Source organism: Apus apus, chromosome 27 (assembly GCF_020740795.1).
Source record: "Apus apus isolate bApuApu2 chromosome 27, bApuApu2.pri.cur, whole genome shotgun sequence".
NCBI lineage: Eukaryota > Metazoa > Chordata > Aves > Apodiformes > Apodidae > Apus > Apus apus.
This window is the reverse complement of record NC_067308.1, coordinates 72,701-99,575: the sequence shown is the minus strand read 5'-3', so window position 1 is coordinate 99,575 and position 26,875 is coordinate 72,701. Positions and strand designations below refer to the sequence as shown.

Sequence of the window (26,875 nt, the reverse complement as noted above, 5' to 3'; positions counted from 1 at the left end):
TTGGGGCACAGGGTGGGCATTCCAGATGCAGGCAGCTGTCAACAAGGACCCCACAACACAGCCTAGGCACATGGTGCTTCCCAGCACTCAAACAGCAAGGAAATGCACAGCCCTTCCTCAGGACGCCCTGCCAGTGGAGCTGGATCCTGTGGGGTCATCCTGCTATGCTAGGGTTGAGTCATGGGCTCCCCAGGCTGCAGCAGGCAGCAAGCCCAGCTCAGGGATGCACCAGTGGAGGCCAGGGGCACTTGGTGGCCTTCATGCCTGAAGGGCAGTGGGGGCTCTGGGTAACTGTGATTTAGGTGGGGCTGATAATTCAGGGGGAGCTGAGGGTTAGGGGCTGGTTACCTGCAGTGGGGGTCTGGTGGACTTCAGTAGGGATATCTGAGGACTAACAAGGTTGGGGGTCTGTGCAGTGGACCTTGGGATGGGTGGCTGATGAAGACTCTGGTTTGGTGGGGGGGGCTGAGTGGGGTTTGGGACTGCTGTGGTTTGGGGGCTGAGCTGTATCCCCATGGGCCATGTGAAGGGCTCACCCATGTCCCTCCCAGGCTGTGCTCCAGGGTGAGATGTGTCCTACCAGCCTGAGCTCTGCCCCTCCCTTGGCCCCGGGGTGGGGTGTCAATGCCCCTCCTGGGCCCTGGCAGCATCCAGTGCATGTGGGCAGAAGTAAAGACACACAGGCAGGTAATGTGTGTAATCCAGATATATTTATAGGATTATTTTCTGAGATTAGCACAGGATATTAGAAAGGTTATAAAGTCACATCAACATTCGTTGTCTCCCTTTTATGTACATACAAGAACACAGCACAACACAGACCATCCTCTGCCCTGCCCCACTGTTGCCCCTCGGCATCTCCAGAGCTCCCTACAAATATGGCTTTCATGTCTATTGAGAGTTCATTGCCGCTGGGAAGTGGCCAGAACTTTGTCAGGGCTGGCAAGTGGGAGTGAACAGGCCTGGCCATAAACAGGCCACAGGGTCCTGAAATCTCCTCACTGCCCCTATGCTGGCCCTAGCAGTGTCCCAGTTCAGGTGTGCTGGGCCTAGCATGGGTGACTGTGGTGGCACAGGGTGGATATGAGACTGGAGGTCCCCTGCCCACATGGCCAGTAAAGACCCCCTGACAGTCCCGAGGCAGTGGCTAGTGCCCTGGGCTCTCCCAGCCACAGAATGACAGTGCCCAGCTTTGCTGGTGCTAGCAGGGAGGGACACGAGCCTGGTGTCCTCTCTTCCATGACAGTATGTCCCTCAGGTCACCCCCACACTAGCATAAAAATGTAGCTTCTCACCCCTTCACACAACCCAGATCACCCTTTGTCCTTATGACATGGTGTAGCCAACCTTCCTCAACAGTCCTGACCCAGCACAGGGCAGCACCAGGCACAGCAGTGTGCACCCATCACCCCAACACATGTGGTGCCGCTCACAACCAACATCTATCATGGCCCTACTCCTGGCTGTGTACCTGTTCCTCTTCACACCCGTAACATGGACTCACAAAGTCATTTCTCCATCATATTCATGACATGGTGTGTCCCATCACACTTCCCCTGGGCAACACAGGTGCACCATCATCGCACCCTCCCACACCTTGACATGCCCCATTGCAGCCTCATGACAGTGTCTCCATCACCCTCGTGCTCATTCTGCAGCATTTCCCTCTTCTTACATGTGACTTGGTATATGCCATCTCTCACACATGACATGGGGTCTACATCCCCCCTGCATCTACCAAAGCCCTTTGGCTCTTGCTTGCCAACACAGCCTCATGGCTAAGCTCCCACCACTTCCAGGACCTGTGGTGCCTAGGGTCATAACTCAGCCTCTAGTGGTGGCTGTAGCAGGACAACAGGTCCACCTGGGGGTGACACTTGGCCCATCCTTTGCCGATGTCTGCCACAGGCAGCAGCTCCTGTCCCAGTGCCTTGCCCATGCCCTATCCTTCCACTTCCAACACCATGCAACATCTCAAAAAGGCCAAACCCTGACTTCCCTCACCAGGGTAAAGTGGTGACCACTGGCACCAGCCCAAAAAGCAGCTCTGGAGCAGGAGTGTTAGGGAGAAAGTGGCCATGGCCACACTACCTCAGAGGCACACAAACCTCCCTGACCTCTATTGCCACTTCTCTTTCCCTAGGGACCAGTTAACCCCCAACCCTCCCAGACCCCCAGGTTGGGGCTCTCTCTGTAACCATCTACAGCATGTAGACTTACAATGACATTACATTGTAGTTGAAAACTTGTCCTTGCATTTTTATTTGAAGGAATTACATCTATTCACTAGTAGATGTTAGAGATCTTCAGCAAAGCATCAGGTCACACATTCACATGTGCTCAGTGTGCCGTGGAGTAGTTAACAGCATCAATATCTGCAGCGTTACCTCTGGCAGCAACAGCTGCATCCCTCAAAATAAGCTCAGAGCTACTTCTGGGACTTCAGGCCAAAATCCTCCTCCAAAGAGATGGGAAGAACAACCACAGGTTTTCTTTGCCATGTACAACAAAGGCTTCATGCACTTCTCTCTCCAGGTGCTAACACCCTTCTGCCCACATGCTCCTGACACGATATAGCCATGGTCAACCTAGTCATGTCTGTGCACGTGCCACAAATGCATCACTCATTCACATCCTGTGCCTGCCACTGAGCCATGCGTCTCCTTGTCTGCTTGGCCTCAGCCCCCTTCCAGTCCTGCTTGCCCTGCCAGCATCCTTCTTGTGCCATGTGCTTGCAGGATCTGAATGGGAGTGACACTACCTGCCCCACAGGCACCTGGTGCCCCACAGCAGAAGACATAAGCTCTCACCTCCAAGGGCTCTCCTCCTACAACCCAAAATTGAAGGGGTGCTCAGCCAAAGGGTGGCTGCTGCAAACCCTCTGTGTCCAGACCACCTCATCCCAAGGGCAAGGGATGGGACCTGGCTCACTGGGGGGCATGGGGTGTCCTGCAGATGCTGGAGTGTGTAGTCCCCTACAGCCCCATCCTGTGGATGTGGTTGGGTGGGCCATGTGAACCCTGGGAACGTGTCAGAGAGCTTGGGAAAGCTTCTTGGTTTTGTCTTGGAAGAGACAGTGAAATAGGTAGGAGGTAGGGCAAGTTCAAGCAAGCCTCCTTGGAAACCCTCAAACTACCAAGATACTAAACCCAGCCACATCGGCCGTGGTTGGCTGCAGCTCTTGGAGCCAAGAAAGAAACGGCCTGCTCCAAGCTCACACCTGCCCTGGTAAACTGCTGGGGGGGTAGGGGGACAGACAGTTCCAAGAAGCAAACCCTGGTGGAGCGCCTCTCTGCACATCTCCTTTGCCAGAGGAATCCTAGGCCTTATGCTGCTCTGCAGTGCCTGCGCTGGGGAAGCAGGCCATCTCCAGCTCACCTCCTGTGGTGCCACAAGCTATGTCAGCTCTGGTTTAAGCCTCAGGCTCTAAACTGTCTTTCCAGAGGCCCAACAGGCCACAGAGACAGCGTGGTGAGAAGGGAAGTGGCGATGGCTGCAGAACCACCAGCTCTCCTGGTTCTGCCCTGCACTCCCAGCACAGGTGGCTTCCTGCACTGAACATCTCAATAGATGGTTTTGACATTTCCAATCTAAGGATTTGTAAAGTTCGGGTTTTTTCTCTGGATTCACCCCCAGGCCTCTGCCCTCCCCCCTGCCACTCGGGTGGGACCAGGGAGCTGCAGTGCCTTGCAGCTCCAGTTCTCTGGGGGCTTCAGCAGTTCCCACCCTGGAAGCTCACCCCCCCTTTCACACATTTACCACACGAGGACAGCTTTCCTCCCAAATGGACACTGTTCGACAAGAACCACCAAGGATAAAATCATGGTAGGGGCCTGAGGTCCCTCCCTGCTCAACCCCAGCCATGTGCCAAGACCTTAGGACACTGCCTATCAGCATCCCGCTCCTGTCTGCTAGCCACGCTCCCTGTCGCTGCTGCTGAGGCTGTGGGGGAGCAATGGGATCATGGTTCCTGCCACTCAATGGGAGGCACAGGGGAGCATTCGTGAGAGAGGGGCCACACAGCTGCCCCAAGCTTGCACCAGCACCTGGAGCTGATTTTATCCTTGGATGTCAAAGAAACCAAAATGGTGAGAAACAAAGGAAATAGCTACATTGACCCCAGCCCAACATCCCAACCAAGGGCCCAAAGCAAAGAGCAGCCACAAAACCAAAGCAAAGGTCCAAATGAAGAAGGAAAGTCGCTCACTCACTGGTTGGTCTGTGTTTTGCGCGAGCGCCAGTTGCAGGGATGGAGGTGCAAGCAAGCAAACAGGGCCAGGGCTTTCACTGTTCATAGTAATAACGTTTTGTACAAGTTCAAGAAGAAACATCATGTCTCAGGCTGGTCACTCTCTGCTCTCTGTCCTGCCATCCCTCTATCTGCCTGCCCGTCCCAGGCGCAAGAGAAAAATCTGTTGAGTTGAGTGGGGTTTGTGGTCTGGTTTCCATTTCCATTGGGGTCTGTTGGCTCCATTTCTCACTCTCTCCGACACCCCTAGATGAAATACTCCTTCTTGTCATCACCGCCAGTTTGGCCGCCCTCTGCATTGATGATGGCAGTGTCAGCATCTGGGGCATCATCTGACCCCTTGGCCTCGTGGGTCAGGTAGGTGCCTGGGTGGAAAGAGGGGTCAGTGTCATGGGGGGCCCTGCTGGCACCCCACCCCCATGCAAGCATGGGGAGGCTGGGCTGCCTGGAGAGCCCCCAGTGGCAGAGCCTGAGGGCAGGCTAGAAAGCAGACGTGAGAGGAAAGTCCTTTGGGTTTGGCCTGAAATGGAAAAGTCACCAGTTTCCCTAGGACAAACCCTGCTTGGGGACCAAGTCTTGCTTGGGCTACTCACGGCTTTCGCAGTCGTCTCAAGCCAGAGGGTCAACAGCCCTTGCCTGCACTTCCAGGCATATCTCCTGCCCTCCCCACATCCCTGTCCCTGTTCCCACTCAAAATTGGAGGGCTTCTCTGCAAAACTGCCATCTGCAAGGACGCTCCAGGTCCTAGCTGCTTCTGGAGCCGGCACAGAGCAGGGCAGAGGCAGCAGCTCTGCTGGGCTCAGAGGGCAGGGATGGATGGGGGGCTCTTACTCACACATCACCTCTGCTGGGTTTTGCCGATGTCTGGATGTGACCGTCTCCCCGTGTCTTATGCACATACCTGCTGGGTGGATGAAAAGTCCAGGGATGGGGAGATGGAAATGGTGGCAGAGGAAGATGGAGGGCTCAAGGGATAGCAAGGAGGGAAGGGAGAGGGAGGAGGTGGGCTCAGACACAGCCAAGGACAGTGGCAAGGGAAGTCCTGGGGTGGAGGGTACCAAGCCATGAAGGAGAGATGGACAAATGGGGTAGGAGCTGCCTCTGCCTGGTGCTGCCCAGCTCCAAGGACTCACTGGGACATCATGCTGGGCTTGGTACCAGCATGGGACAGGCAGCAGCCCCCAAACCCAGGAGGGCTCCGCTGGCTGTGCTGGGTTTCTCTGGATATGGGACAGGTCTGCAGGATAGGGAGCTGCCTCCCTTCACCCCTGCCCCACGCTGCCCACTCACTTCGAGGATGTATCCCTGCTCCCAGAGACCCACTAAGGGGGGAGAACACCCTGCACTGCCTGCTTCGATGTGACACAGGGGTCTTGGCTCCATGGCCCCCCAAAGCAGCTCCCCTGCCCCATACCTTTGTGTCTGATCAGGTAGTGTCCCAACACGATGAGAAGACTGAGCAGGAGGAAGACAATGACGGCAACCACCCCACCAATCACGGCATGGTATGTGCTGGAGGTTGAGAGCACCGGGCTGGCATCTGCCCAGACAGCAAAGAGAAGAAATAGAGAGGAGATGCTGCAGACCCTGCCTTGCAGCACAGGCTGTAGCTCAAGCCACAGACAACTCAGGGCTGCAGGTGGGTGCCTTGGAGGGTCTGATCCCACTGCCATCTGCTCAATCCTGCTGCAGATGAGAGCTGCTGAGGTGGGAGCAAGAAAAGGGAAGGCAGTAGGGGAAGCAAGGAGGGGAAAGCAACGGCCATTGGTGGCAACTCCTGCAAGGAGTTAAAAGGAGCCCCAGTGGCTGCGCTGGGAGCCTGGCCTGGTTGAGAAGGCAGTTGGTAGGAGCTGTGATGGGCAAACATACTGCGCCCAGCTGCCTGCAATCTACCCCAGGGAGCAGCAACAACAACATGCTCTGTGCAACCTGTGGTACCTCTGCCTTCAGGCTCCAACCATGGTCCCACTGCCCCATCCTTCACAGGGGGATTTTTTTCCCCAAAACGGGAGGTTAAGCACAGGGCGAAACTAGGCTTGGCTCACTCTTCCCCTGAGCCATGCCAGCAGGAAGGTGACATGCAGGCTTCCATGGCCACACCTCAAGGCAGATGGGACCATGAGGCCAGTCCCAAGTCAGCCACATCTTGGAAAGCAGTCTGCACTGGGATCCTGCATTAGCCCTGGTACACAGGGACAAATCCTCCTTCCACGCCACTCTTGTGTCCCATCAGATTGAGGGGGACAGAACCACAGAAACACTCGGAGGAGGCATTTGGACAGGACAGGGTAGGAAAGACAACGGGGAGGTGACAAGACACAGGGACAACCTCTCATGTGGACACAAAGCACAGGTTGCTGCTCACAGACAGCTGCTCTCACAATTTGCCGAGAAGAGCTGGAAGGACCATTATGCAGCCCAGATCTGGGGCCTCAGCTTTTTCTGCTGTCTACCACCATCCTCAAGTGCTGAGATAGTGGCTGCCAGAGTCCACACACACACACCCCCCAACAAGCAGCTGCACAAGAACTGTAACCTGGGTGGGAACCTGTGACATGGCAAGGGTGTCCGTGGCCCAGGGTTGGGCCACCATCCTTCTTGGACCTTCTCCTGCTGGGCTGAGGAGCAGCAGGTCCATAAAGAGAGAGAAAAGGAGCTTACGGTACCTTGGATGGGAGTGGATGAAGCGGTGGCCATGGAAGCATGAGAGATGGGCTGGGAAGGGCCTGGCGGAGGGACTGAAGTGGAGTGAACATATGGGGTAGGGAGCTGGGGAAGATCTGGGGAGGACGAGAAAAACACAGGGACATGAATCAACCCTGGAAAGTGCCACAGCCCGTTGGAGGGGACCCTGGCTCACCCCAGCCTGACAGGACTCATTCTTCTCAGTAGCTTTTTTGACCATTGGTCCTGCTTCTCTTTTGCCACCATCCTCTGGGGCACACTACTGTGAACATCTACCCCCATCTCCTACCCTGCCAGCACCCCTGGTCACCCCTTCCTCCACAAGGAAACCCACTGGGACCCTCCTGCCTGGGAGTCCTGGGATTGCAGTGGTTAGAAACTGTCACCCACCATGAGATGCCACCTACACTTTCCTAGGAACCATCAGGGTCTGCTCCATCCCTGCTCTCCCATGCTGCCGAGCAAGGTGGCCGCTGCGGCAGGCAGGCTCAGGGGCTTGGCTGGGCAAGACGGCTGCTCCAGTGATGATGCCTGAGACCTGAGTGGCTCTGGGGAAAAAAGATAGGGGATTTGACAAGGGGAACCAAGCTTAAACGTGGAGCTCCTCTACCAGGGGCTGTGACACCAAGTGGATGAGGGACACTGGTGTTCTGGGTGCCACATGATTGTGGATGGTAATGAGCACCCTGGATGCTATTGTGAGTCCATGGATGGGTGTGGAGGTCTCCAGGTGCTGCTCTGTGCTCAGAGCTGGCCTCAGGAACCAGGTCGCTGTGCAGACCCTGCACCCAGCAGGACAGGGAACACACAAGTAGTGACAAAGGAACAACTGCACAGGGTTGGGCATTAGGGGCTCATCCTGGGCAGAGGAGACTGACTCAGGGCAACAGGGTGTCTGAGGTGCCATTGATGCCATGCACCCACTCTACCCACAGCCAGCCATATTGGAAGGGAAGGATGCTGAGAGTGCCCAGAACAGGAGGGGAGGGAAAGGGGACAAGAACAGAAAGAGCTGGAACATGTAGGAGTGCTGGAAGACAAAGTTGAAGGCTGATAGAGAGATGACAAGAGATTTAGCAGGAGAGACTAACCCCAAATCCAAGGCCAAAACCACAAGGAAACAGGCTCCTACCAACATGGGAAAGCTGCTGGGCAAGGGGCTGGGTGCTGAGCACAGGAGCCAGGGCAGCGCCACCACCAGGCAGGTATGGGCTGGAGACATGCTCACAGCCCTGCACAGCACACGACTCTGCTCCACGAGACACACATGGCACTTGGACACAGGAAGGCACAAGAACAGCAAACCTGGCAGCAGCACAGATGGGCAGGGGGAGGTGGTAAGGTGATGGCACCATGTGGGAGGAGGAGGGTGCTACTCCTTCCCACACAGGGACAGGTGTTACGTGGCAATACACTCTGGGGATCCACGACACAAAGCAAGCCTGCAGTTCTCATGGCTCAGCACAAGCCATGGGCCCTATCTCCAGAAGCTTGGGACAGGGCTGCCAGGGCACTTCATGGGGTCAGCACCATCTGAAAATGCTCCTTGCCTCGTGGTGGTGACACACAGAGGCCTCCTGCCTGTGAGAGGTTCAGAAGCACTGACCTTTCCTCCTGTTCCAAACTCCAGCAGAATCCTGCTTGCAGCCCCTGCAGTTCCCCCATTGCACCCTCTCCGATTCTCGGTAAGAGACAACCTGAATTGAGCTGCGTCCCTGTCCCAACCTCCCAAGACCATTCTCTGCCCTCCTGAGCCCCAGGCAGCACCTCTGTAGTGCCAGGAAGGATGGGGACTGGATGTGGCTGGAGGAGCTGGGGACACAGCGCTCCAACAGCAAGTGCACTGGGACCCAGTTGCACCCACCCACCCTGTGCCACAAAGCCCTCCTCCCACTGCAGCCCTCCCTGGATCCCCATGCCCCATCATGGGGAGATGCAGCTAGGATGGGGGTGGCTGTGCCCATTAGCGGCAGCCCGGACAAGCTGGGTGATGCCAGGCATCCCATGGCCCTGCTTACCGCTAACATCGAGGTTGTACTTGGCCACGACGCTGCCCATGGAGCTGGTGGCTGTGCAGACGTAGGTGCCACTGTCGCTCTTGTTGAGGAAGGGGAAGATAAGGATGCTGTCGGAGCTCAGCTGCAGTGGTGAGTCACTGCCCTCCTTCTGCCACAGGAACTCCTGGGGGCTGCAGAGCAGGATAGGGGTGAGGCAGCGCCAGCCCCCCAGCACCCCAAGCTGGGGCACAGCAGAGTCCCTGGCCAGGCAGTAGAGGGGGCAGTGAAAGTGTGGGAGTATTTAAGTAGGATAGAAATACCCAGCTTAGAAATGAGCTGGGATGGATCTGCTGCTCCAGGGAGACGACAGGAGCTTTGCCTGCTTTCTGTAGGGTGCCCAGCCCTACCTGGCATTGATGCAAGGCCAGTGCTCAGCCCTGAGCCCACACAGTGCTGCCTGCAATGCCCTGGCCAAGCCCTGGGGAGGCCTAAGTGATGGTTTTGGGAGCCTGAGGGACAACTTGGCCAGAGCCTGGCAGGGCTGAGCAGCAGGAAGGCGAGGAGGGGCCTTACATGGGGTTGCCCTGCCCGTCACATTGCAGCTGGAGCTTCTCGCCTTCCCGTGGGTACTGGGGATGCGGCTCGATCTTCGCTGTTGGCTTGTCTGGAAAAGGAGAGGCACAGTTGGGTGACCACCTGTCCCTGCCCTAGACTGTGCAGGGGGGCTACTGGCACCCCAAAACCCTGCCCTGCCTCAGTGATGTGTTGTATAGCAGTGAAGAGGGAGTGCCCCTGTGAGGTAGGGTGCACCAGGGCAGGGGTTGGCACTGTGGGAGCGCACAGTGCAGCTTCCATGTCCCTTATCCTGCTGTCACAGGGGGCATGCAAGACAGGGGGCATGGGGACAGGGGGAACATGAGAGATGAAACAGGCAGGTAGCAGAGGATGGCACAGACAAGTCTCAGGAAGATGGGGAAAGGCAGGACACAAAACCAAGGGCATGCATGGACAGAGGAAGTGTCACTGTGTTGCCCCTCTGTGTGACAGGACCACTGTGCATATGGATTGCTGAGCCTGTATGCATATCTGTGATGGCTGCGTCAATGTAGGGCTGTGTGTGATGTCTGCTGAACTGTGGTGATGCTGAGGCCTCCTCTGTCTCTCCCACCCTTCACAGCCCTGTCCCCTTCCCCTGTGGCCCTGTCCCATCATTACAACACGACACGTACAGTGAACCTGCAGCTTCTGCGTGGTGGACCTCTCGGAGTTCTGCAGGGACTCATGATCCACAGTGCAGGTCACCTCAGCTTCGTTGTCCTCCTTGGTGACACGGAACTCCACTCGACTGCTCACAGTGAAGGTCTTTCCATTGGGGTCCTCCACCACTTCAGTGCCCTCGTCTGCAGGGACAGAGGACTGTTACAGCTGATGGACACAGTATCCCAGCAGAGGCATGAGGGTGACATGTGTTCAGCAGAGGACACCCTGTCCATGTCCCTTTGTTGGCAGAAGCATAGGATGCCAGTGCAGTCCAGCACCAGGCACATCTGCAGCAACACTTGCTGCCTCACCTGCCTCCGTGGTGTTCCCCAGCCACCCCAGTGCCTCAGGGCAGAGCCCCACTACTTGGGCACTCACCCTTCAGCTCCTTATTGCCCTTCTTCCACCGGAGCTGGGCAGCTGGCTTGCTGCCAGAGGATCGGCAGGTCAGCCGGGCTATCTTCTCTTCATCAATAGGCTGCTCATGGCCAAAGATTTGGGGTTTTTGGGGGATTCCTGGTAGAGAGGAAGACAAGAAATACAACAGCCCATTAGCTGTGTGTGTTCTGCCACCCAGAGATGAACATTCATGCAGAAACACAAACAAACACGGCAAGAATGAGTTAACAGGTATGAACAGAGGAGTAGCAGAGATGAATGAGAGAATGTATGGAGAACATCTTGCAGGCAGGACACCAGGAGCAGATGTGGGGGTTGCCATGGTGGCTTACCCAGCACAGTGACCAGGGCCTTTGCAGTCCTCACAGGCATGGTGAAGATAGAGCAGGTGTATTCCCCCTCATCTGACAGTACCACATCACTGATGCTGATGGTCAGCTCGTTGGGTGTGGACCTCTCCAGCTGGATCCTGTTATCTCGCAGTGCTGGGATAAGAGGGACAACAGTAGGAGTGACAAGGTCAGTACCAGCCCATTCCTCTGCTAGTTCATATTTGGCTGGTGGCATCACTGTAGGTGAGGAGCAGAAGGGAACATCACCCTCTGAGGCACCACCAGCCATGGTCCATTTTCTCTCTGCCCCACCATTGCTCCAGCGCTGAAGCCAGCTCCTCTCCCATCCCCAGCTCCTGTGCATGTACCTCGTTTCTCCCCAAAGTAGAGTGTCTGCTGGGCAGGGTTGGACCACTGCAGTGAGGAGTCATCGGGATCCTCCACCTGGCACTTGAGCACCACTGTACCACCGGCCACCACAGTCTCATCTGATGTCGTGGGCTGGCTCTCTGGACACAGACAGGAGAGGTTAGTGCCAGTGTACATATGTGTATATTTGGGAACATCCATCCATCCCCTTGAGCATGGACATGTGTGTACATACACATGTGCTTGTGAGTGCATGTCCCTATGCAGGGATTAGGGGTTTCCTATTGCACAGGCAGTATGCTTGGAGTGGACTCATGGCCCGTGTCAGCCCAGATTTCCCTCTCCAATCCCATTCTCCAGCAGGGAACAGTCCCACTATAGCTGCAGAAGCAAGGACCAGCAGGCAGGATCTATCCTGCACTACACACTGAGACAGCAGCTCCTAGACACTGCTGTCCCCAGGTGGTGGCTTCATGCCAGCCTGCACAGAGACATCAGCATCAGGCCTGGCTCTGAGCACAGCCCCTGGGCCTACTGAAAGCTACAAGCAGCTGGTGCCACCAGGCATGAGGAGATCCAGACAGGAGGGGTATGCCAGGAGGCAGCAGGAGAGCCTGGCATTGGCATGGGCATCAGCTGAGGGCACCTGGGGAGGCAGCAGCTCTGCCCCACCACCCTGGCAGTGCCACCAAGCCAGGGTTTGCACCCACGGTGCCTCCGTGCCAAGCACACCTCGCAATGGGATGCTCCGCCGGCCATCTCCGCCTGTGGTGCACCGAACGTGGCCTGTGGGGGGCAGTCAGCGGCCTGCTCTGTGTCGATCCTTTCGGGAGACTCCTGCTCCCGCTGCTCCTGGCCTATGCGTGTCTCTTCCCAGACTGTGCTTCCTCAGCTAAGACATTGTCCCTAGTTTCCTTCAGGCTCCTCAGAGGGCTCCACACTCCAGCAGCCCAAGGGCAAAGAAGAGCAGCAACAAGATCAGATAACCCCCTGCCTGCCCCAAGGACAGCTATTTCAGGAAAGCCGACGTGCCGGTGATACGAGCTGCAGGGAGAAGGGGGACGCTGGGTCACCCAGCCGGAGGCCGCACACCCTCCTCAGCCGGCAGGGCCCACAGGGCCCAGGGGGAGGAACATGGATCCTGCTGCTCTTTCCACTTTGCTCATGTGCTGAACACAGGGCTTCACAAAGTGTTGTTTTCTATCTCGACCCAAGTTACCCACATTTAGGCAGGGACTTGGCCTCAGCACCCTCAAGCCATGGGTGATCCTGCCTGTGTGCGGGCCCACACAGCCGGCAGCACAGTCCTGATGTCACAGGCCTGTTTTCTTGTGGTGATCAAGCATTTCCCACACACCAGCTGGCTGGAGCGCCCAAGCCTTGCTCCACAGCCTGCTCATCACAACAGACTCTTCACTGACATGACTTCAGCTCACTCAAGGCCCCAGCATGGTGGGAGTTCTGCTGAGGGTCACCAGGACCACCAGTGCTGGGGACAGCACAAGGTGAGCAGGAGCCTCCCCTCAACCGCAAGGGACACATCTCTGCCATGTCACATTCTGGGGCTTGGCCATAGCTCTGGGGAGATCCATCAGCTTATTTTAATTTGGTTAACAATACCTTTGTGCAACTACTACTGTAATTATGGGATTAGGCTGTCACAACCAGCTGTTGTTCAAACTTAAAATGCTCCAACTCAGATGCAGTTGAAGACAGGGTTTAAAACTCACCAGAACAAACCCAATTCCTTAATTAACACAATTACCATCACATGCCACAGTGGCCTCAGTAAGGTATTGGTGCGCAGACAGATGGAACAGAGCAAGGGGTGTTTCTCCCAGGGCAGGGGACAAGTGATGCCACCTGCATCCTCACACCAGGTCAGGCACCAGGCACCACACAGACCCACTAAAGCTCTGGCCTGGCCTCCTCCCTCCCCAGCTCACAGCCAGGACGGGTCTCCAACCCCCTGTGAGAAACGCAAAGCCACATCCAGCTCTCACCCACAGGCACACACAGCCCCCACAAGCAAAGCCCCTCCAGCCCACCACACGACCCAGATGCTCACTTGCCTCCACATGCTGACAGCTTGGAGAAACAGATGGGCATGGCTGGGCTGCTGCACCAGTGCGACTTGATTTAATTAAAAACTGCTGCGGCTGTAACCTGCTGGCCCTTGACAGAATAGGGGCAGAGCTGCTGTGGGAGCTGCCATGGGGCCAGGAGAGGAGGCAGCGGCAGGATCCGAGGAGCAGCAATTCCTATCATGGGAGGCTTCAGACCCTCCCACTCCTGCTACAAGGAGCAAGGCACAACCTCAGAGTCCCCACCCATCTGCAGCATCACCACTGCTCTCACAGGGAAGACCTCTGCCAGCAGGTCAGGTGAGGGCACTAGGGGAAAAGCTGCCATGGCCAAGGACCATGGCACACTGGGAATTAAGATGCCCCATGCACCTCATGCTCCCAAATTCAGCAGCTTTATTTGCAGCACAGCCCAGTGCATCCTCCTGGTCAGATCCTGGGGATTGCCAAGGAAGATGGACAGCTTGGGCCACCCTGCTCCCACCACAACAGCCCTTTAGCAGCATCACAATGCATGCTAGTTTGAGAAAGCAGGCACTATCACAAAGGGGTCCTGGTCCTGTCTGGGGACCCCTCAGCAGTATCCCAGGGGCTTGAAGGGACAGGGAGAAAACAGAGCAAGGACGCTCTGGAAAGCTGGCTGCAGTGAAAGCTTTCAGGTCTTCCTGGCATGCCAGATAAAACAGCTCCTGCAAGCCTGGGGACAGGTGCTGGACACTCAGGGAAGCATCCATCCTCATTGTGCCAGCAAATCCTGCCAGCACAGAGCCACTGCCACCTGACAGCCCCGGCTGGTGCAGTCCCCTCACCCTCCCTCCAGACCCTGTGCAATGGACAAAGCAGTCTCTGGGGCTGCCATGGGCTGAAGGGCTGTGCAGCCCAAGCCCCGGCACACTGGCAGGGCCTGGCACAAGGTCACACTGCAGAACAATGTCTGCTCCCACACCTGGGCAAAGAAGGCAAGTGCACAGCTCTGGGGATGCCAGCATTGCTCTGCACACAGCATTTGAATCCAACCTTCCCTGTACCATGCTGAGCTTGGTGAAGCATCAACACCTTGAGGAAGCATCAACACCTCCCAGGGGCCACTCAAGCCTCACTGGCCACTCCAGGCCCCTGTGATCATCCTGTATTAGGGCAAAAAGTTATGTTGCAGAGGGCAAGCCAGCAATAAGGTCTCCTGGCAAGCAGAGGACCCAGCTCTCCCTCCACAGGAGCCTCCTGGAGGAGTCCAGACCCACTGCAGGCTGTGACACCAAAGGCTCAGTTACCTCCTCAGACCCAGGGACAGGCAGAGCAACCTCTGACACCCCACAAAACACCACAGCAAAGGCTGTGACAGGGCACTGCTTTTGGCCAAGAGCTCCTGCCTGTGTTTGCTTTGGATTCCAGTAGGCACAAAGAAATTAGAGAAGCACTGCACTCCAGAAAAATCAGTATTTCATTAATTAAACTTTTGCAGTGGGGCTGCATTCGTACTTACGAGGGGAAAAACAGTGCACCCATCTACCTCGACCCCCTGAGTCCAGCAGCAGAACCTGTTGGCACACACAGCCCCTTCCAGCACAGACTCTATCCCCAAAGGTCTGCAGCTCTGCTGCTTCCAGTCCAGGGATGCTCCCATCATGCACATGAATCCTTTGCAGCACCACATCTCTGGGGACTGTTGAGACAAAACACCATGACACACGCCTCTGCCTTCCAGGAGCTGTTTCCGCTGGAGCATGCTCAGGGAAGCAGCAAGCAATGCCTGGGAGAACTGCGATCCAAGAGCCTTCAGGGTGCATCTGGAGGACACCCTGCTGCCCACATGGATCTTGGCAGGGCAGAGCATTTGCCAAGGCCAGCCAAAAGCTGGAGGCACTTCCAATGGCAGCCATGGTGGAGTCAGGCAGGAGCTGGAGCTGCCAGGACCCTCTCCCAGCCTCTGCCTGACATACCCACCCCATGCCCATCTGAGCCTGCCTCCAGGTTGTGCAAAGATTTCTGTTACGGCAGAAGCATTCCCAGAGGAAAACATCCACCACTCAAATCCCTCCATGTCTGCAGCCCAAAAAATAACACTTGTTATTTTCCTCATTTTTTCCTATTTAGTCTCATTTCTTCATCATAAAGATCCAATTTATCTCTGTTGACACAGACATTTTCTAAGGCAAGTTATGTCCTCTCTGAAGACTGTATTTTAATAATTCACTCAGCAGCCATGAACTCCAAAGCTCCATTTCCAGCCGCAGGCATCTTTCCTGTATGGTGACACTGGAGCTGCCTGGCCAAGGTGGCAGTTTTGAATTCAGTGGATTGCAAACGCGGCCAAGCGGGCTCAGACATCTGCTGTGCAAGCTTGCTTACAAGCTGATTAAAGTGGCATGTGAATCCACAGTCTGGGATACTCAGAGTCCAACTTCCAGGCTTCTCACCAGCAGCTGATTTGCTCCAGATGTTGTTGGAGGGGGAAACCTGCTCTTGTTTCAGTGCATCTGCTCTATGCCACTCCACACTCCTCTTCCCTGTATGCCTGCCTAGGTAAGCCAGCCTCACCAGCACACTCCAGCCAGAGGATACATCCTTCTGGGAGCCACAGGGCAAAGGGCCCTCCTACAACACTTCCAGGGCCAGCTCCTTTTCCAGTCCTACAGCATTTAAGCAGTCCCACAGCTGCATGGCTTTACATCAAGGCCTGTCATGACAAGGCAACTAGCAAGATGGGACAGCTCTGTGCCAGACAAGCAAGAGCCAAGCAGAGGAGGACACAGGCAGCAGGAGGTGAAGGGAGCAGATGGAGGGCCAGGCTGCAGCAGGCTCAGATAAAAAAAAAAGGGGTGGTGGGAGGGATGCAGGAAGCCAGGCTGATCTAGGGAAGAACTAGAAGTGGGGACATGCCTGTGCACCATCACTGACAAAGGACTGTCACATTAACACAAATGCTCACTAGAAGTGGAAAACACAACCCCTAAGACTAGCTCTCTTCAACAGGGATGCTGTGGCATGACACTCTTCAACAGTTGACTCTGAAACAGACAGCCCTGTGCTTTGGCAGCTTGTGATGTGGGGTGTGAGGTGATAAGGGGGACCTCCTGTCCAAGTTCCCAATGTAACAGGATCTCACTCCTTGCAAGCAAAGCAGTCAGGTCAGTGCAGGGGCTTCATGCCTTCAAGTCCGGTCCCCATAAAAAAGTCTGACTCCTCACCCTAAACGCCAAGTGATTTCTCTGAAAGAAGACATGTACATGAGCATTCTCTGAGGAAGGGCAAAGCAAAAGGACCCAGCTTCTCATCACAGCCTGCTCTGAACCCTGAGCCTTTGCTGGGGTTCTCCCAAGACTACACTAGAGACTTTGGTCACAGCCTCCAGAAACCCACTGATGCACCCCAGCAGCCCCAAGCCCTCTGCAGGCAACGGCTGCAATATCCTGGCCCAAGGGGCACTGACACTCAGCCCTGAGCATCGCTGGCCATTTGCAGAGCTGCATCATTATCCCAGAGTGTAGGAATGTGGTCACCTCCCTGACGGGCCCTGCCTGAGGTAGAGTGGAAGCTGACAGCTGCCTGTGACACCTGACCAGGGTTCAGCGACTGAAACACAGCCAGCAATTAGCATTCAATCAGCAGCCAAGAGCAGCAGTTGAAAAGGGAGGCTGGTTTCAAGTACTGCCAAGCTCCCGGATCACAGGATGCCCTCCTCCTTCAGCTCTGGCTCTGCTGACAGAGCCACTCCCGTGCACCTTCAGGCACATCCTCACCTTCCTCTGCCATGGACACCAGCACTAAGCTGGGAAGCAGCCTCTCCTCCAGGACCAGCAGGACTCCGCTTTCAGCCCTACCAAAACACACAGCCTGATCCCCCCAGACATTGACTGCTCTTCCAGTTGCCTAGGCCCGACAAGCCCCCCAAGAGAGCTGAGATGGGAGCCGGCTGGTCAGGGGACAAGGCAGCTGCGGAAAACCTCCAATGGTGGCAGCAGCTCCTGCCTGCAGCTTTGGCAGCTGCACAAACAGGCCGCTGCTGGCAGCTCTGCTCAGTTATGTTTGCACATTCACAGTGGTCTGGTGGCCAATTAGCTCAGCAATAAGCAGCAGCATTGTTAGGGAATCCTGGCGCCAGGCATGGCAATCACCTCCTTCTGAGGCCACCGGCAATGCCATGGCTGCAAGGATCTGTTGCCACCCTGACACGCAAGTTGCCAGCTGAGGCCAAGAGCTGCAGCCTGCCCCGGGAGATCCGAGACCCCAGCTCAGCATATGCCACACATGCCTGCTGAGCATAGCCAAGTTCCTAGAGGAGGCAGGACAGACATGAGGGGGAAAAGCCCCATTCTGGGCCACCACAAATCATCCAAGCACTGTGGCAGCCATCCCCAGTGTCACAACTTTCTGGGGACCCTCCAAAAGGAAACCAATTCCCTTGCAAACAAGTAGCAAGCTCATCCTCTCATCTCAGGACTCCCTCCCATGCAGGGCAAGGGCAAGCAGAGCCAGGCAGGCTGACCCCCCTTGCAGAGCCTTCCTCCAATTTGACAGCAAACAGCTGATAACTACTTTTTTGAGCATGTTTTTTAGCTCCTACCCTAAGGCCAATCTCCAACACGACTGTTGCCAAGGGAACGAGCTCCTTGCTTTGACAGTTCTGTTTTAAGGATCTCCCGCCTGCCCGGCGAGGTGTCTCAGAAATGGTTGCTTTGGGTGCCCTGGTACATTGCTTGTTGCTTTGCAGGCATCTGAACACTTGCAGCAGAGCACTGTCCAAGCTAGCATGATAAATTGTCACTCCCAGCTGAGGATTAAACACACAAGATTGTGTAAGAGGGTATTTATAACAGAAATAAGAAATGTGGAAACCCTGACAGCTCTGCCCCCCTTCTAGGGGACAGCGAGCCTACTGATAGGGACCACACACCAACACCTTCTCCTGATCTCCCAGAAAGACAGGGGGGAAGAGTAATTTCAAAAGATTAAAACACAGGCTCAATCCTGCTGGCCTTTCAGGCAACTGTGGTGGATGTTCTGTTGTGCCTAGCTGTAGCAGGGAGTTCCCACATCCCAGTGGATGCCAAGGGAGAATGAAGCACTCTCAGCTGTGGCCCACCAAGTCATCTCTATTGTTGCATGGTCTGTCCCTTTTGAAAATGGAAGTCCCCAGCATCACAGGGAGACAAAAAAACCCAGGCAGAACCCCAACCTGGTGAGATGTGGAAAGGCAAAATAAAGTCCCCCAAGAAAGTGCCATGATGCCAACACATTACTGCACTCATCTGCTTGGGGTGAATATGTTTAAAGACAAGCTGAGAGCAGAGCCCTGAAGCACACAGCCAGGGCAGGAGCACCCTCAACAGCACACTGCACCACTGGGCCTGGCTCCCTACAGCTTCCACTGCACATCAGACTGGGAGGAGAGCAGAGAACAAGCCTAATGGCAGCAGAAAGGAGCTTCTGTGTTGGCACAGATACCACTGAACACATCCCACCTCTGGAAAATGTCTCCAGGTACAGGGGGCAACAGAATCTCCAAGCTGTCTTCTGGCACAGCCAGCCCTGTGCTGATCTCCAGAATGAGAAAGTGAACCCAGCTCCTGTGCAGCATCTGCAGAGCAGGTGGCCCAAGGAAGCCTGCAGCTCTCAGTGCCCCTGGCCAACCAGAAGTGTCAGAACTCACCTTCCCTAGAAATTATTGCCTGAAAGCAGTGGTCTGGAAAAGCTAATGCTCCAGATCAGGACTGCCAGTAAATACACCATTTGAAGCATTGTGAGGTGAAGAACAACATTGGTGGATGGAGTATTGCCTGAAGCATCACCTGAGGAAGGGGCAGGTCTCTTAGACCAGGACTCTGCAGCAACAAGGGGAAGCTTGCAGCTCTGCTGTTCCACAGCCACAGGCAAACTCCAGGGTAACCTGGAAAGACATGGCCATCTGCCTCCGTGGCAAGCATTGCTGCCCTCCAGCACATTCCTGTGACACTGGGGAGCCTCTGCAATCCCTGAGTGGCAAGAGCTGCAGTGCCCGACACCTGCCCATGCACACGCCAGTCCCTGTGCCCTCAGCCCGCATTACATTGGAGGCAGAGCGTGACACCAGGCAGGTGACTGGAATGGTAAAGCACATTCCTGCCCAGCCCTCATTGCCTCCTGACTTCTCCCTCCACTGTTATTGACTGCTCCTTTTTGGTAGCCTTGTCTGGGTGCCTTTTGGCACCAGGGCTGCACAAACACAGCACACGGCATCACTGTGTCTGACTCCTGCCTTGCTCCACTCCTTTCCCCCAGCCAGCACAGGCCCGGCCCTGCCCCCCTGCCCCCCGAATGACTGCACAGCTACAAAAGCAGCAGAGGGACTGAGACAGCCCTGGGTGAAAGCAGGAGCTCCTTTGGAGCAGGATGAAGAGCCTCATCCCCCACCTGTCCTAGTAGGCAGAGAATCACTGGCACCTCACCATCACTGCATGATGAAGGTTCTGCTGCTTCATCCCTTCATGGCTGCAGGTGCCTAGCCAAGAGCAGAGGGGAGAGAACTGGACCAGATGGTTCAAGCTGAGCTGACCCAGTAATTCAGAGGATCAGATATATCTGACTACGTGGGTGTCACAGTGCTGACATCACCTTCTAGGTCTCATGGAGCCACTGAAGAGCCAAGCAACGAGGAGGCAATTCAATCTGTGCAGACACAGGCATCAGATAACCTGCACAGCCCGGCCATTGCCTGGGCTGTAAAAGGAGCTGAGAGCACTTCAGACAGACACAAGGCTGGGCACTGGGGTACCACGCCATATGTTGGCACAGGGAGCAGAGCACTTCCCAGAAGGTATCTGCACAAGCAGACCACACTCTGCAGCAGCTCTAACACAGAACACATGCGTGGAACCCAGGGGAACAAGCCAAGCACCATGCAAGCAGACCCCACTGAACTCCAACACCACAAGCAAAGGCACCCTGGACACATGTCCAATCTTGCACCACCTCCGTGCTCATGCTGCGCCTCTCCTGCAAGAGCCTGAATGGTCATGCAACACCCTGAATTGGTGTTAAAACTAGGTTAAAACCAACCTAGTGAAAACAAACAAGAATGTTAGCTTTAACGCAGATTCCTCCATCTGGCTAAATGCCTGGCTGTGCCAGCATCAGGGTGACTACCCAGATGTAGCCGCCTCCAGTTACTCTGGCAATCCCAACACTCCTGGTGAGGCGAAAACAGCAGGCACAGGGAGAAGAAGAAGTGTCTAGCACACAGAAGACCTCACAAGCCGGGAATCCTGGGCAAGTAGGGAGCTTCCCTCCATCTTCTTCTAGAGAAGGAAACGTACCCACACTTGGGAGATGCTCACCTCATCCTCCAGTAGCAACACCTCAGTCTGTTGGCAATTTATCCTCTGGCCAGCAGACCAATCCACCACACTCCCAGCAAACACCCCAGCCTCAGCATCCCAGACCATGCCAAAACCTGAGGCATTACTGGAATAGCAGCAAAATTCCTGTCCCACAGCAGCAGAGCCAGCACATCCCCTCATCGGCTGAGTATGCAGCAGAGCAGCTCTATAGCACTTGATCCCATGTATTGTCTTAAAATCCAGCATTGCCTGTTGAGCCTAACATGTTGTGCCAGACAGCTGAGTGGTGGCTTTCATGCTCCCTGTCCGGCTTGCTCACCCAGCTGCTTGAAGAGGGATGCTCTTCTGTGGCTAAAATGCTGATCCCTGATGCATCACCACTGCAAGAACTGCTCACTTCCCCCAGGCAGCTGATCAGTCATCCAAAATCAGGCCATCCAGGTATCAAGTGATGCAGATAGGTTGCAGCCCCTCTTCTCATGCCTGCATGCCACCACCTCATCAGGGATGTCACTATTTCCTCTACTCCAGCACCAAGGGCTTGTGCTGGCACACAAAGAGACTCATAGCATATGGTGAGCCCTAACGACATGTAAGAACAGGGCATTTGAAGACATTAGTTGAGTAAAGGCACTGCTGCAATCAGCAAAGGATTACATTAGCTTCAGAGAACTACCAGGCTTCCACTCTCCCTTCCCAGGGTCTCCCTGCTCTGGACCTGATGCAATAGGCTGAAGGTCATACACAGCCTCCCCCAGTCTGGCTCAGAACCAGTGCTGACACCTCCCCTTCCTCATCTCCTCATCTTCAGCTTCTCCTGAGGGAGCAGGACTACGGGACCTGACAGCCATCATATGCTCTAGGGCTAGAGATGGTAAGAGCCCTAGTGAAGTCCAAACTACTCTCTCAGGCCTATGCTCCTACCACTAGACACTGTTCCCACACAGACAGGGCAGATGACTTCTGTTGCGAGCCGGTACCCACAACAGTCCTTTCTTACAGAAAGGACACTAGCTGAAACCACAGGGCATCTCCCCAAGACAGAGAAAGCTCCTCCTGCATGGTCTGGCTGGACAGACATGCCCAACAGCTTCAGAAAGACGAAGTCACCTTCCAGGAAGGGGATAGTCTCCTAAACCTGCCCCTCTGCAAATGCCAGGCAAGGAGCTCATCTTGCTTGGCTTCGGACATCTCAAGATGGTCTCCATGCTCTCAGCCAATGGGAAGGCATAGGCACAAGTCACCTAACCAACCTCAGCATCTCCAGGAAAAGACAGGGCAGCCCTGGTCCCACTACTGTAGTATCTATACCTGTTCATGTAAACCCAGCTCTAAGACCCTCACCCTTGAGGCCTCTCCCAGCAAGAGAAAAACACAAGACGAGTGGAGCAGCTCTGGTACAGTGAGGAGCAAACTTGATGCGAGACCTGAGCTCAGCTCCCTGCTGTGCCACTGGAGCTGCCCAGCTGCCCCCCTTGCTGCCACAGGTGCTCCTTGTGCTGTATATCGAGGATTGCTCAGAGCCAGCAATGCCAGTGCCACAGCAGGATGAGGTTTCTACCAAGCACAGGGAAAAACAGCTCCAAGAAGTCTGGTTCTGGCATGTTATGACTTCCCATGGGACAATAGTAGGGCACTGTTCAAACAAAAGGGTTACACAACTCTAGAGTAGAATAACTCTGTGTGGGGAATAATCCTCACAGCAAGGACAACCACGCACCCAGCCCAAACACTCAGAAATCTGCTGACAGCAGCACACCACCAGCCAAGTGCACAAACATGGCCCTGGCGTGAAGCACCAACATTTCCATCGCCCAGGCAGCTTCAACGGACTCTGCCAGGCCCTGCTATGGTCATAGCCTTGAAATCCAGAGTGTTAGAGGAACATTCTTCAAGGACAGGAGACAGCTACTCTACTGCTGCCCTGGGAAGGGTGCTGCAGAGGGGCTTTCCTAGCCCAAGAGCCACACTGGGAGCTGATGGCTGAGGGGCACAAGGGTAAGGCACTGACTGCAAAGGCATGCCAGCAGCTTATTTTCAAGCATCTTCCTGCCATCCATCTCCTCTACTCCCAAAGGCATTTTAGGGGTCCATTTATCTCGCTGCATTGGACAACAGAGAGCCTGGCAGCTCACTGCCACGGCTGGGCCATAGCAGCAGGCCAGCCCTGGAAAAAAATCTTGCAGTGTCATCATCCAGGCTGCATCCTGCCCTAGGACTACACAGAACTTGAGGCCACAGCCACCCCCCGTCATGTGAGCACTTGCTGGGCTGCTCAGCCATCCCCTCCTACCTGCCTCCAACCCCCATGCTAAGCATCGTCACGCACAGGGTGCCAGGACATCCCCATGCTGTGGGACTGAGGATCACCCACACCCAAATGACTCTTTTGGGTTCCTGTGGGAGGACCATGGCTGTAACCAGAATAAATCTTGGGCTTCATGGATGGGAATGCAACCACAGCAGTCTCCAGGGCAGCTCTGCCTCTGACAGTGACCTCCTCCAGCAAAAGGACAGTCCATGGGGGAGGCAGGTGGGCAGCCTCCTCCTGCCTCCAGCACAGGCAACCCAAGCCACAGGCAGGAGACTGCCAGGTTCAGACCTCTTACCCGCTGTGCCATGCTCCCTCCACAAGCCATGGGATCCTTGATCATGCCAGAATTGCCCCCTGCTCCCCATGCACCACAGACAGGGACTCTGACTGTGACTGGGCCATCTGCCACTGTCAGCCTGCCCAACACCCCCCCCCCCTCCCCCCAGCACAACAGGCAGACCAGGGGCATCTCTCTATGACCTGCTCCCCATGCAAACACACAACAGCTAATTTTATCATGACCAGATGACCAGCAGCTCTTGACACAACAAACGTAGCCACTAGCAGCCCAACAGGAATTACAGGGCCTATCTGTCAAGCTCCAGCAACGCAGCAAGGACTCTGCAGTTGAACGGTTATGGAAAACAAGGTGCTGCCACGGACAAAACCTCACCAAAAAATTAATTTGCTTTGCAGCATTTCACTACCAGCCGCCTCGCCCGTGGTAGCCTATGGCCGGTAAACACCCTTTGTCTCAAGAGCTGATGCTCCAGCTCAGCCCTGCGCCTCTCACATACCGAAACCGAGAACCAAACAGATGCTGTGATGCCGCCAGACATGCCGAAGGCATCCTGGCGGGTGGGGCAGCGGCTGTCCTTCCCCAAACCCACTGCCCCAGGGAGAAGGGGGCTCCCACGGGGCAGCTCCTACCGACGGCTCCTGCCCTGCCTCGGGGAAGTCACCGCCGTCCACCTGGGGTCTCCATCCCCCGCCCACCTGGGGTGTCAGCCTCCCCGGGGATCACCACCGACCCCCACCATCCACCCGGGAGGGCGGCTCCACCCCACCGGGGAGCCGCCATCCATCGGGCTTCTCCGTGACTCCACCAGCCCCGCCGCGGGCAGCGCTGGGAGGGGCAAGGCTCCGCCGCCACCGCCCGCCGGGGCTTGTCTGGAACCTTCCGCCGTCCCGGCCCCGCCCCGGGCGGTATTCGGCGATGGGGGGACAGGGCCGGCAGCATCAGCGCCGTCGTGACCTTGAGCCCCACCAGCCCCCTGGGGTCGCGGAAGCCGCACCCGGCCCCGCCCGGGGCCGGCGGCGCGGGCGGATCCCGAGGGTCGGGGCGGGGCCGGGGCGGCAGCACCTGCCGGGGCGGCAGCACCTGCCGGGCCCTGCCGCGCCTCACCCACATCTTGGCACTGCCGCCCGCACCTGTCGCTCGCTCGCAGCCGGTCCCCACCCGTCCAGCCCCCCACCCGCGGTGTCCGCGCCCCGCCAGTGTCCGCCGCGAAGGGCTGAGCGATGGCGGCAGCTTGCCCGGTACCGCTACTCACCGTCGCGGGAGAGGTTTCCCCGGGCGGCGCCGAAGCAGGCGAGGAGCAGCAGGAGGCCGAGGGCGGAGGGCAGCATAGTGCCGGTAGGGGCCCTCCGCAGCACCGAAGCGACGACGGCTGCAGGCGCGACGCTGCTCCCGGTCTGGAGCCGGCGGTGCGGCAGCGGCACGGATTAAATAGAGCGCGAGGAACAGACCATTTGTGCCGTGGCAGCGGGGGGAAAGGGGGGGCCGCGCCGATGCCGCCCCCCTCGGTCCCTGTGTAAACATGCCCGCTCCGGCCGCCGCCCCCCCCGCCCCGAGGCGCGGTGGTGCGCTCCACATGCGCGGCTCCCCGCGGGAGGCAGGTGGGCGCGGAGCGGCGGCGCGGGGTGTGGGGGAATGCAGGTGGTCCCGGAGGTCTCACTAATCACGGTGCTCCCCATGGTCCCCGTCCCGCCGCCGGGCTGAGTGGGGTCTAGTCCGAGCGGAGTCGCGATTTGTCAGGGTGTCGCCCCCGCTCCCCATCCCACCCTGAGGGAGTGCCAGGCTGGGGCAGGTCCCGCACCTGGCTCCATTCCCGGCCCGGTCGCAGGGCGCCTCGCGTGGCCCCGAGAGGTGTCGGCCCGGAGCATCAGCCCCGGGCCTTGGTGGGATCGGGGACTCCCTCGGGACCCGGCCCCTGTCCCTGTCGGAGCCCACCTCGTCCTGCCTGCCCTGCGGGGCAGTGCGCCGGCGTGGCTCTGACCCGCACGCGTGGAGCAGAGACACCCAGAGCGTGTCCCCAGGGCATATGCCAGGCTGGTGACTCTCCAGGTGGGTCTGGCGTCTGTGCTCCGGGAAGTGGGTGGCAGAGCCTAGGCTGAGCCACGGGCAGGTCGCGCTGGCCGGGGAATGGAAGCAGCGGGAGGCAGGGCTGCCTGCTGCTGCCTATCGCTGTTAGCTGGGGTAGCTGCCCCTGCTCTGTCTGGGATCGCTGTCCTCTGTGCCACCGGCTCTGCATAGGTCAGTTTGCAAAGCAACTCCCATGGCTGTTGAGGCTGCAGGCCCGCCTGGCTTTCGCCTCGCTCCTGCGGCCAGCCTGTTGAGTGTGGCCGAGCAGACAGCTTGATCAATGCAAGACAGTTTTCTCAGTGCTTCCTGGGTTCAGAACTACAGCTGAAGGGCTCTAGTGTGTGTGACCTGTGCTCATCAGTGTGTCTCAGCCTGTCTCTGGTCCTCAGGGTTGAGGACTTCTCTGTCTCTGCAGCAGCATACGTGCTGCTCAGTCTCACAACCAGTCCTTGCTCAGACTTGCAGCTGACTCAGTTTTGGGGTGAAGTCTGCGTTTGTTCTAGTCCTTGGCTGCCAGTCCCTAAAAGTCAGTGTCTAGCCCGTGCTATGCCATGGCATCTCCCAGGCAACTCCTTTATCCCCTGTTATCCATCCATGTTCTCATCCATTAGATGGTAACACCCAAGTGCTCACTCATGCCAACCTGAACACTTCTATATTCCCTCCTGCAGTCCTAGAGAAGAAGTTAACCCCTTTTACTTTAGTAGGTCTGAAACAAACGTGGACATTCTTTTTGCACCTCAGCGTAAACTCCTCCTCACGTGCTTTTATGTTGAGCTTTTCCACACCCTGATGCTCTCCTGCACAAATGCTGTGCAAGAAGGATGTCTCTGTTAGTCATAATCTGTGTGGGAAGGGGCTGTGGGAGGAACAGCTTTCTGGTGGTCAGATCACATTGCTGATTTGCCTCACTTTTCATCATGCGTCTGGATGTGGCCCTAAAGGTGATGTTTGTGTTATGGCCTCGTCCAGCTGACCTTAGAGGAGCTGCTTGTGATCCCAGCTGTGACTTTAGGTGCAGATTTTGGGACAGTGTGGACTAACTGAGGCCACAGGAGGCTCTCCCCGGGTCTTTAGCTGGAGAAGGGGCTGCCTTTGGAAAATGGCTCTGGCAAGGTGGGGGATGTGAGAGCAGCTCACACAAGGTCTTCCCTTGTGAACAAAATGAATACAATCACGGCTCCTTTCTCAGACACAAGTGTGGCCTCGTGCATGAGGGAGGCTCCAGTGGGAGAGTGAGAGGAAGCTGGAGAGGGTCTTGTGGGATGATTCGTGGAAGGGGACTGTGCTGGATTGGGCCCTGGAAGGGTGTGGGTGGCTCTTAGCACTGCATGTGGCAGCTGGGGAGCAGTTTCCTCTGGAGAGGAGGGTCTTGGGTGACACTGGGTCTCTTAGGGCCTTTTGTGATCGACCAGCCTCTCCTCAGAAATCTTGGCTGGAGGAGGATGTGCAGGAGCATTGTGTCCCTTGGGCTGTACTGAGGCTGGCAGGGCATGCTGCCTGCC

The 26,875-nt window shown here is 56.5% G+C and overlaps 1 protein-coding gene across 6 annotated transcripts; it reads right to left on the bottom strand.

Moving 5' to 3' along the window:
- Window positions 1–691: 691 nt before the first annotated feature.
- CADM3 (cell adhesion molecule 3) lies at window positions 692–24,694 on the bottom strand. 6 transcript variants are annotated; one of them, XM_051641316.1, is made up of 11 exons: window positions 24,559–24,694; window positions 11,291–11,431; window positions 10,923–11,075; window positions 10,570–10,707; window positions 10,161–10,331; window positions 9,505–9,595; window positions 8,953–9,122; window positions 6,916–7,029; window positions 5,664–5,789; window positions 5,085–5,150; window positions 692–4,614 (listed from the first exon to the last, which is right to left on the bottom strand). In XM_051641316.1, the coding sequence occupies exons 1-11, from the start codon at window positions 24,632–24,634 to the stop codon at window positions 4,496–4,498; spliced, it is 1,365 nt and encodes a 454-aa protein (XP_051497276.1). In that variant the 5' UTR covers window positions 24,635–24,694; the 3' UTR covers window positions 692–4,495. The 6 variants fall into 6 exon arrangements, with proteins under 6 accessions (XP_051497276.1, XP_051497277.1, XP_051497278.1 ...); XM_051641319.1 differs by having other exon boundaries at window positions 4,507–4,614; window positions 5,092–5,150; XM_051641317.1 differs by lacking the exon at window positions 5,085–5,150.
- Between the last annotated feature and the right edge of the window lie 2,181 nt (window positions 24,695–26,875).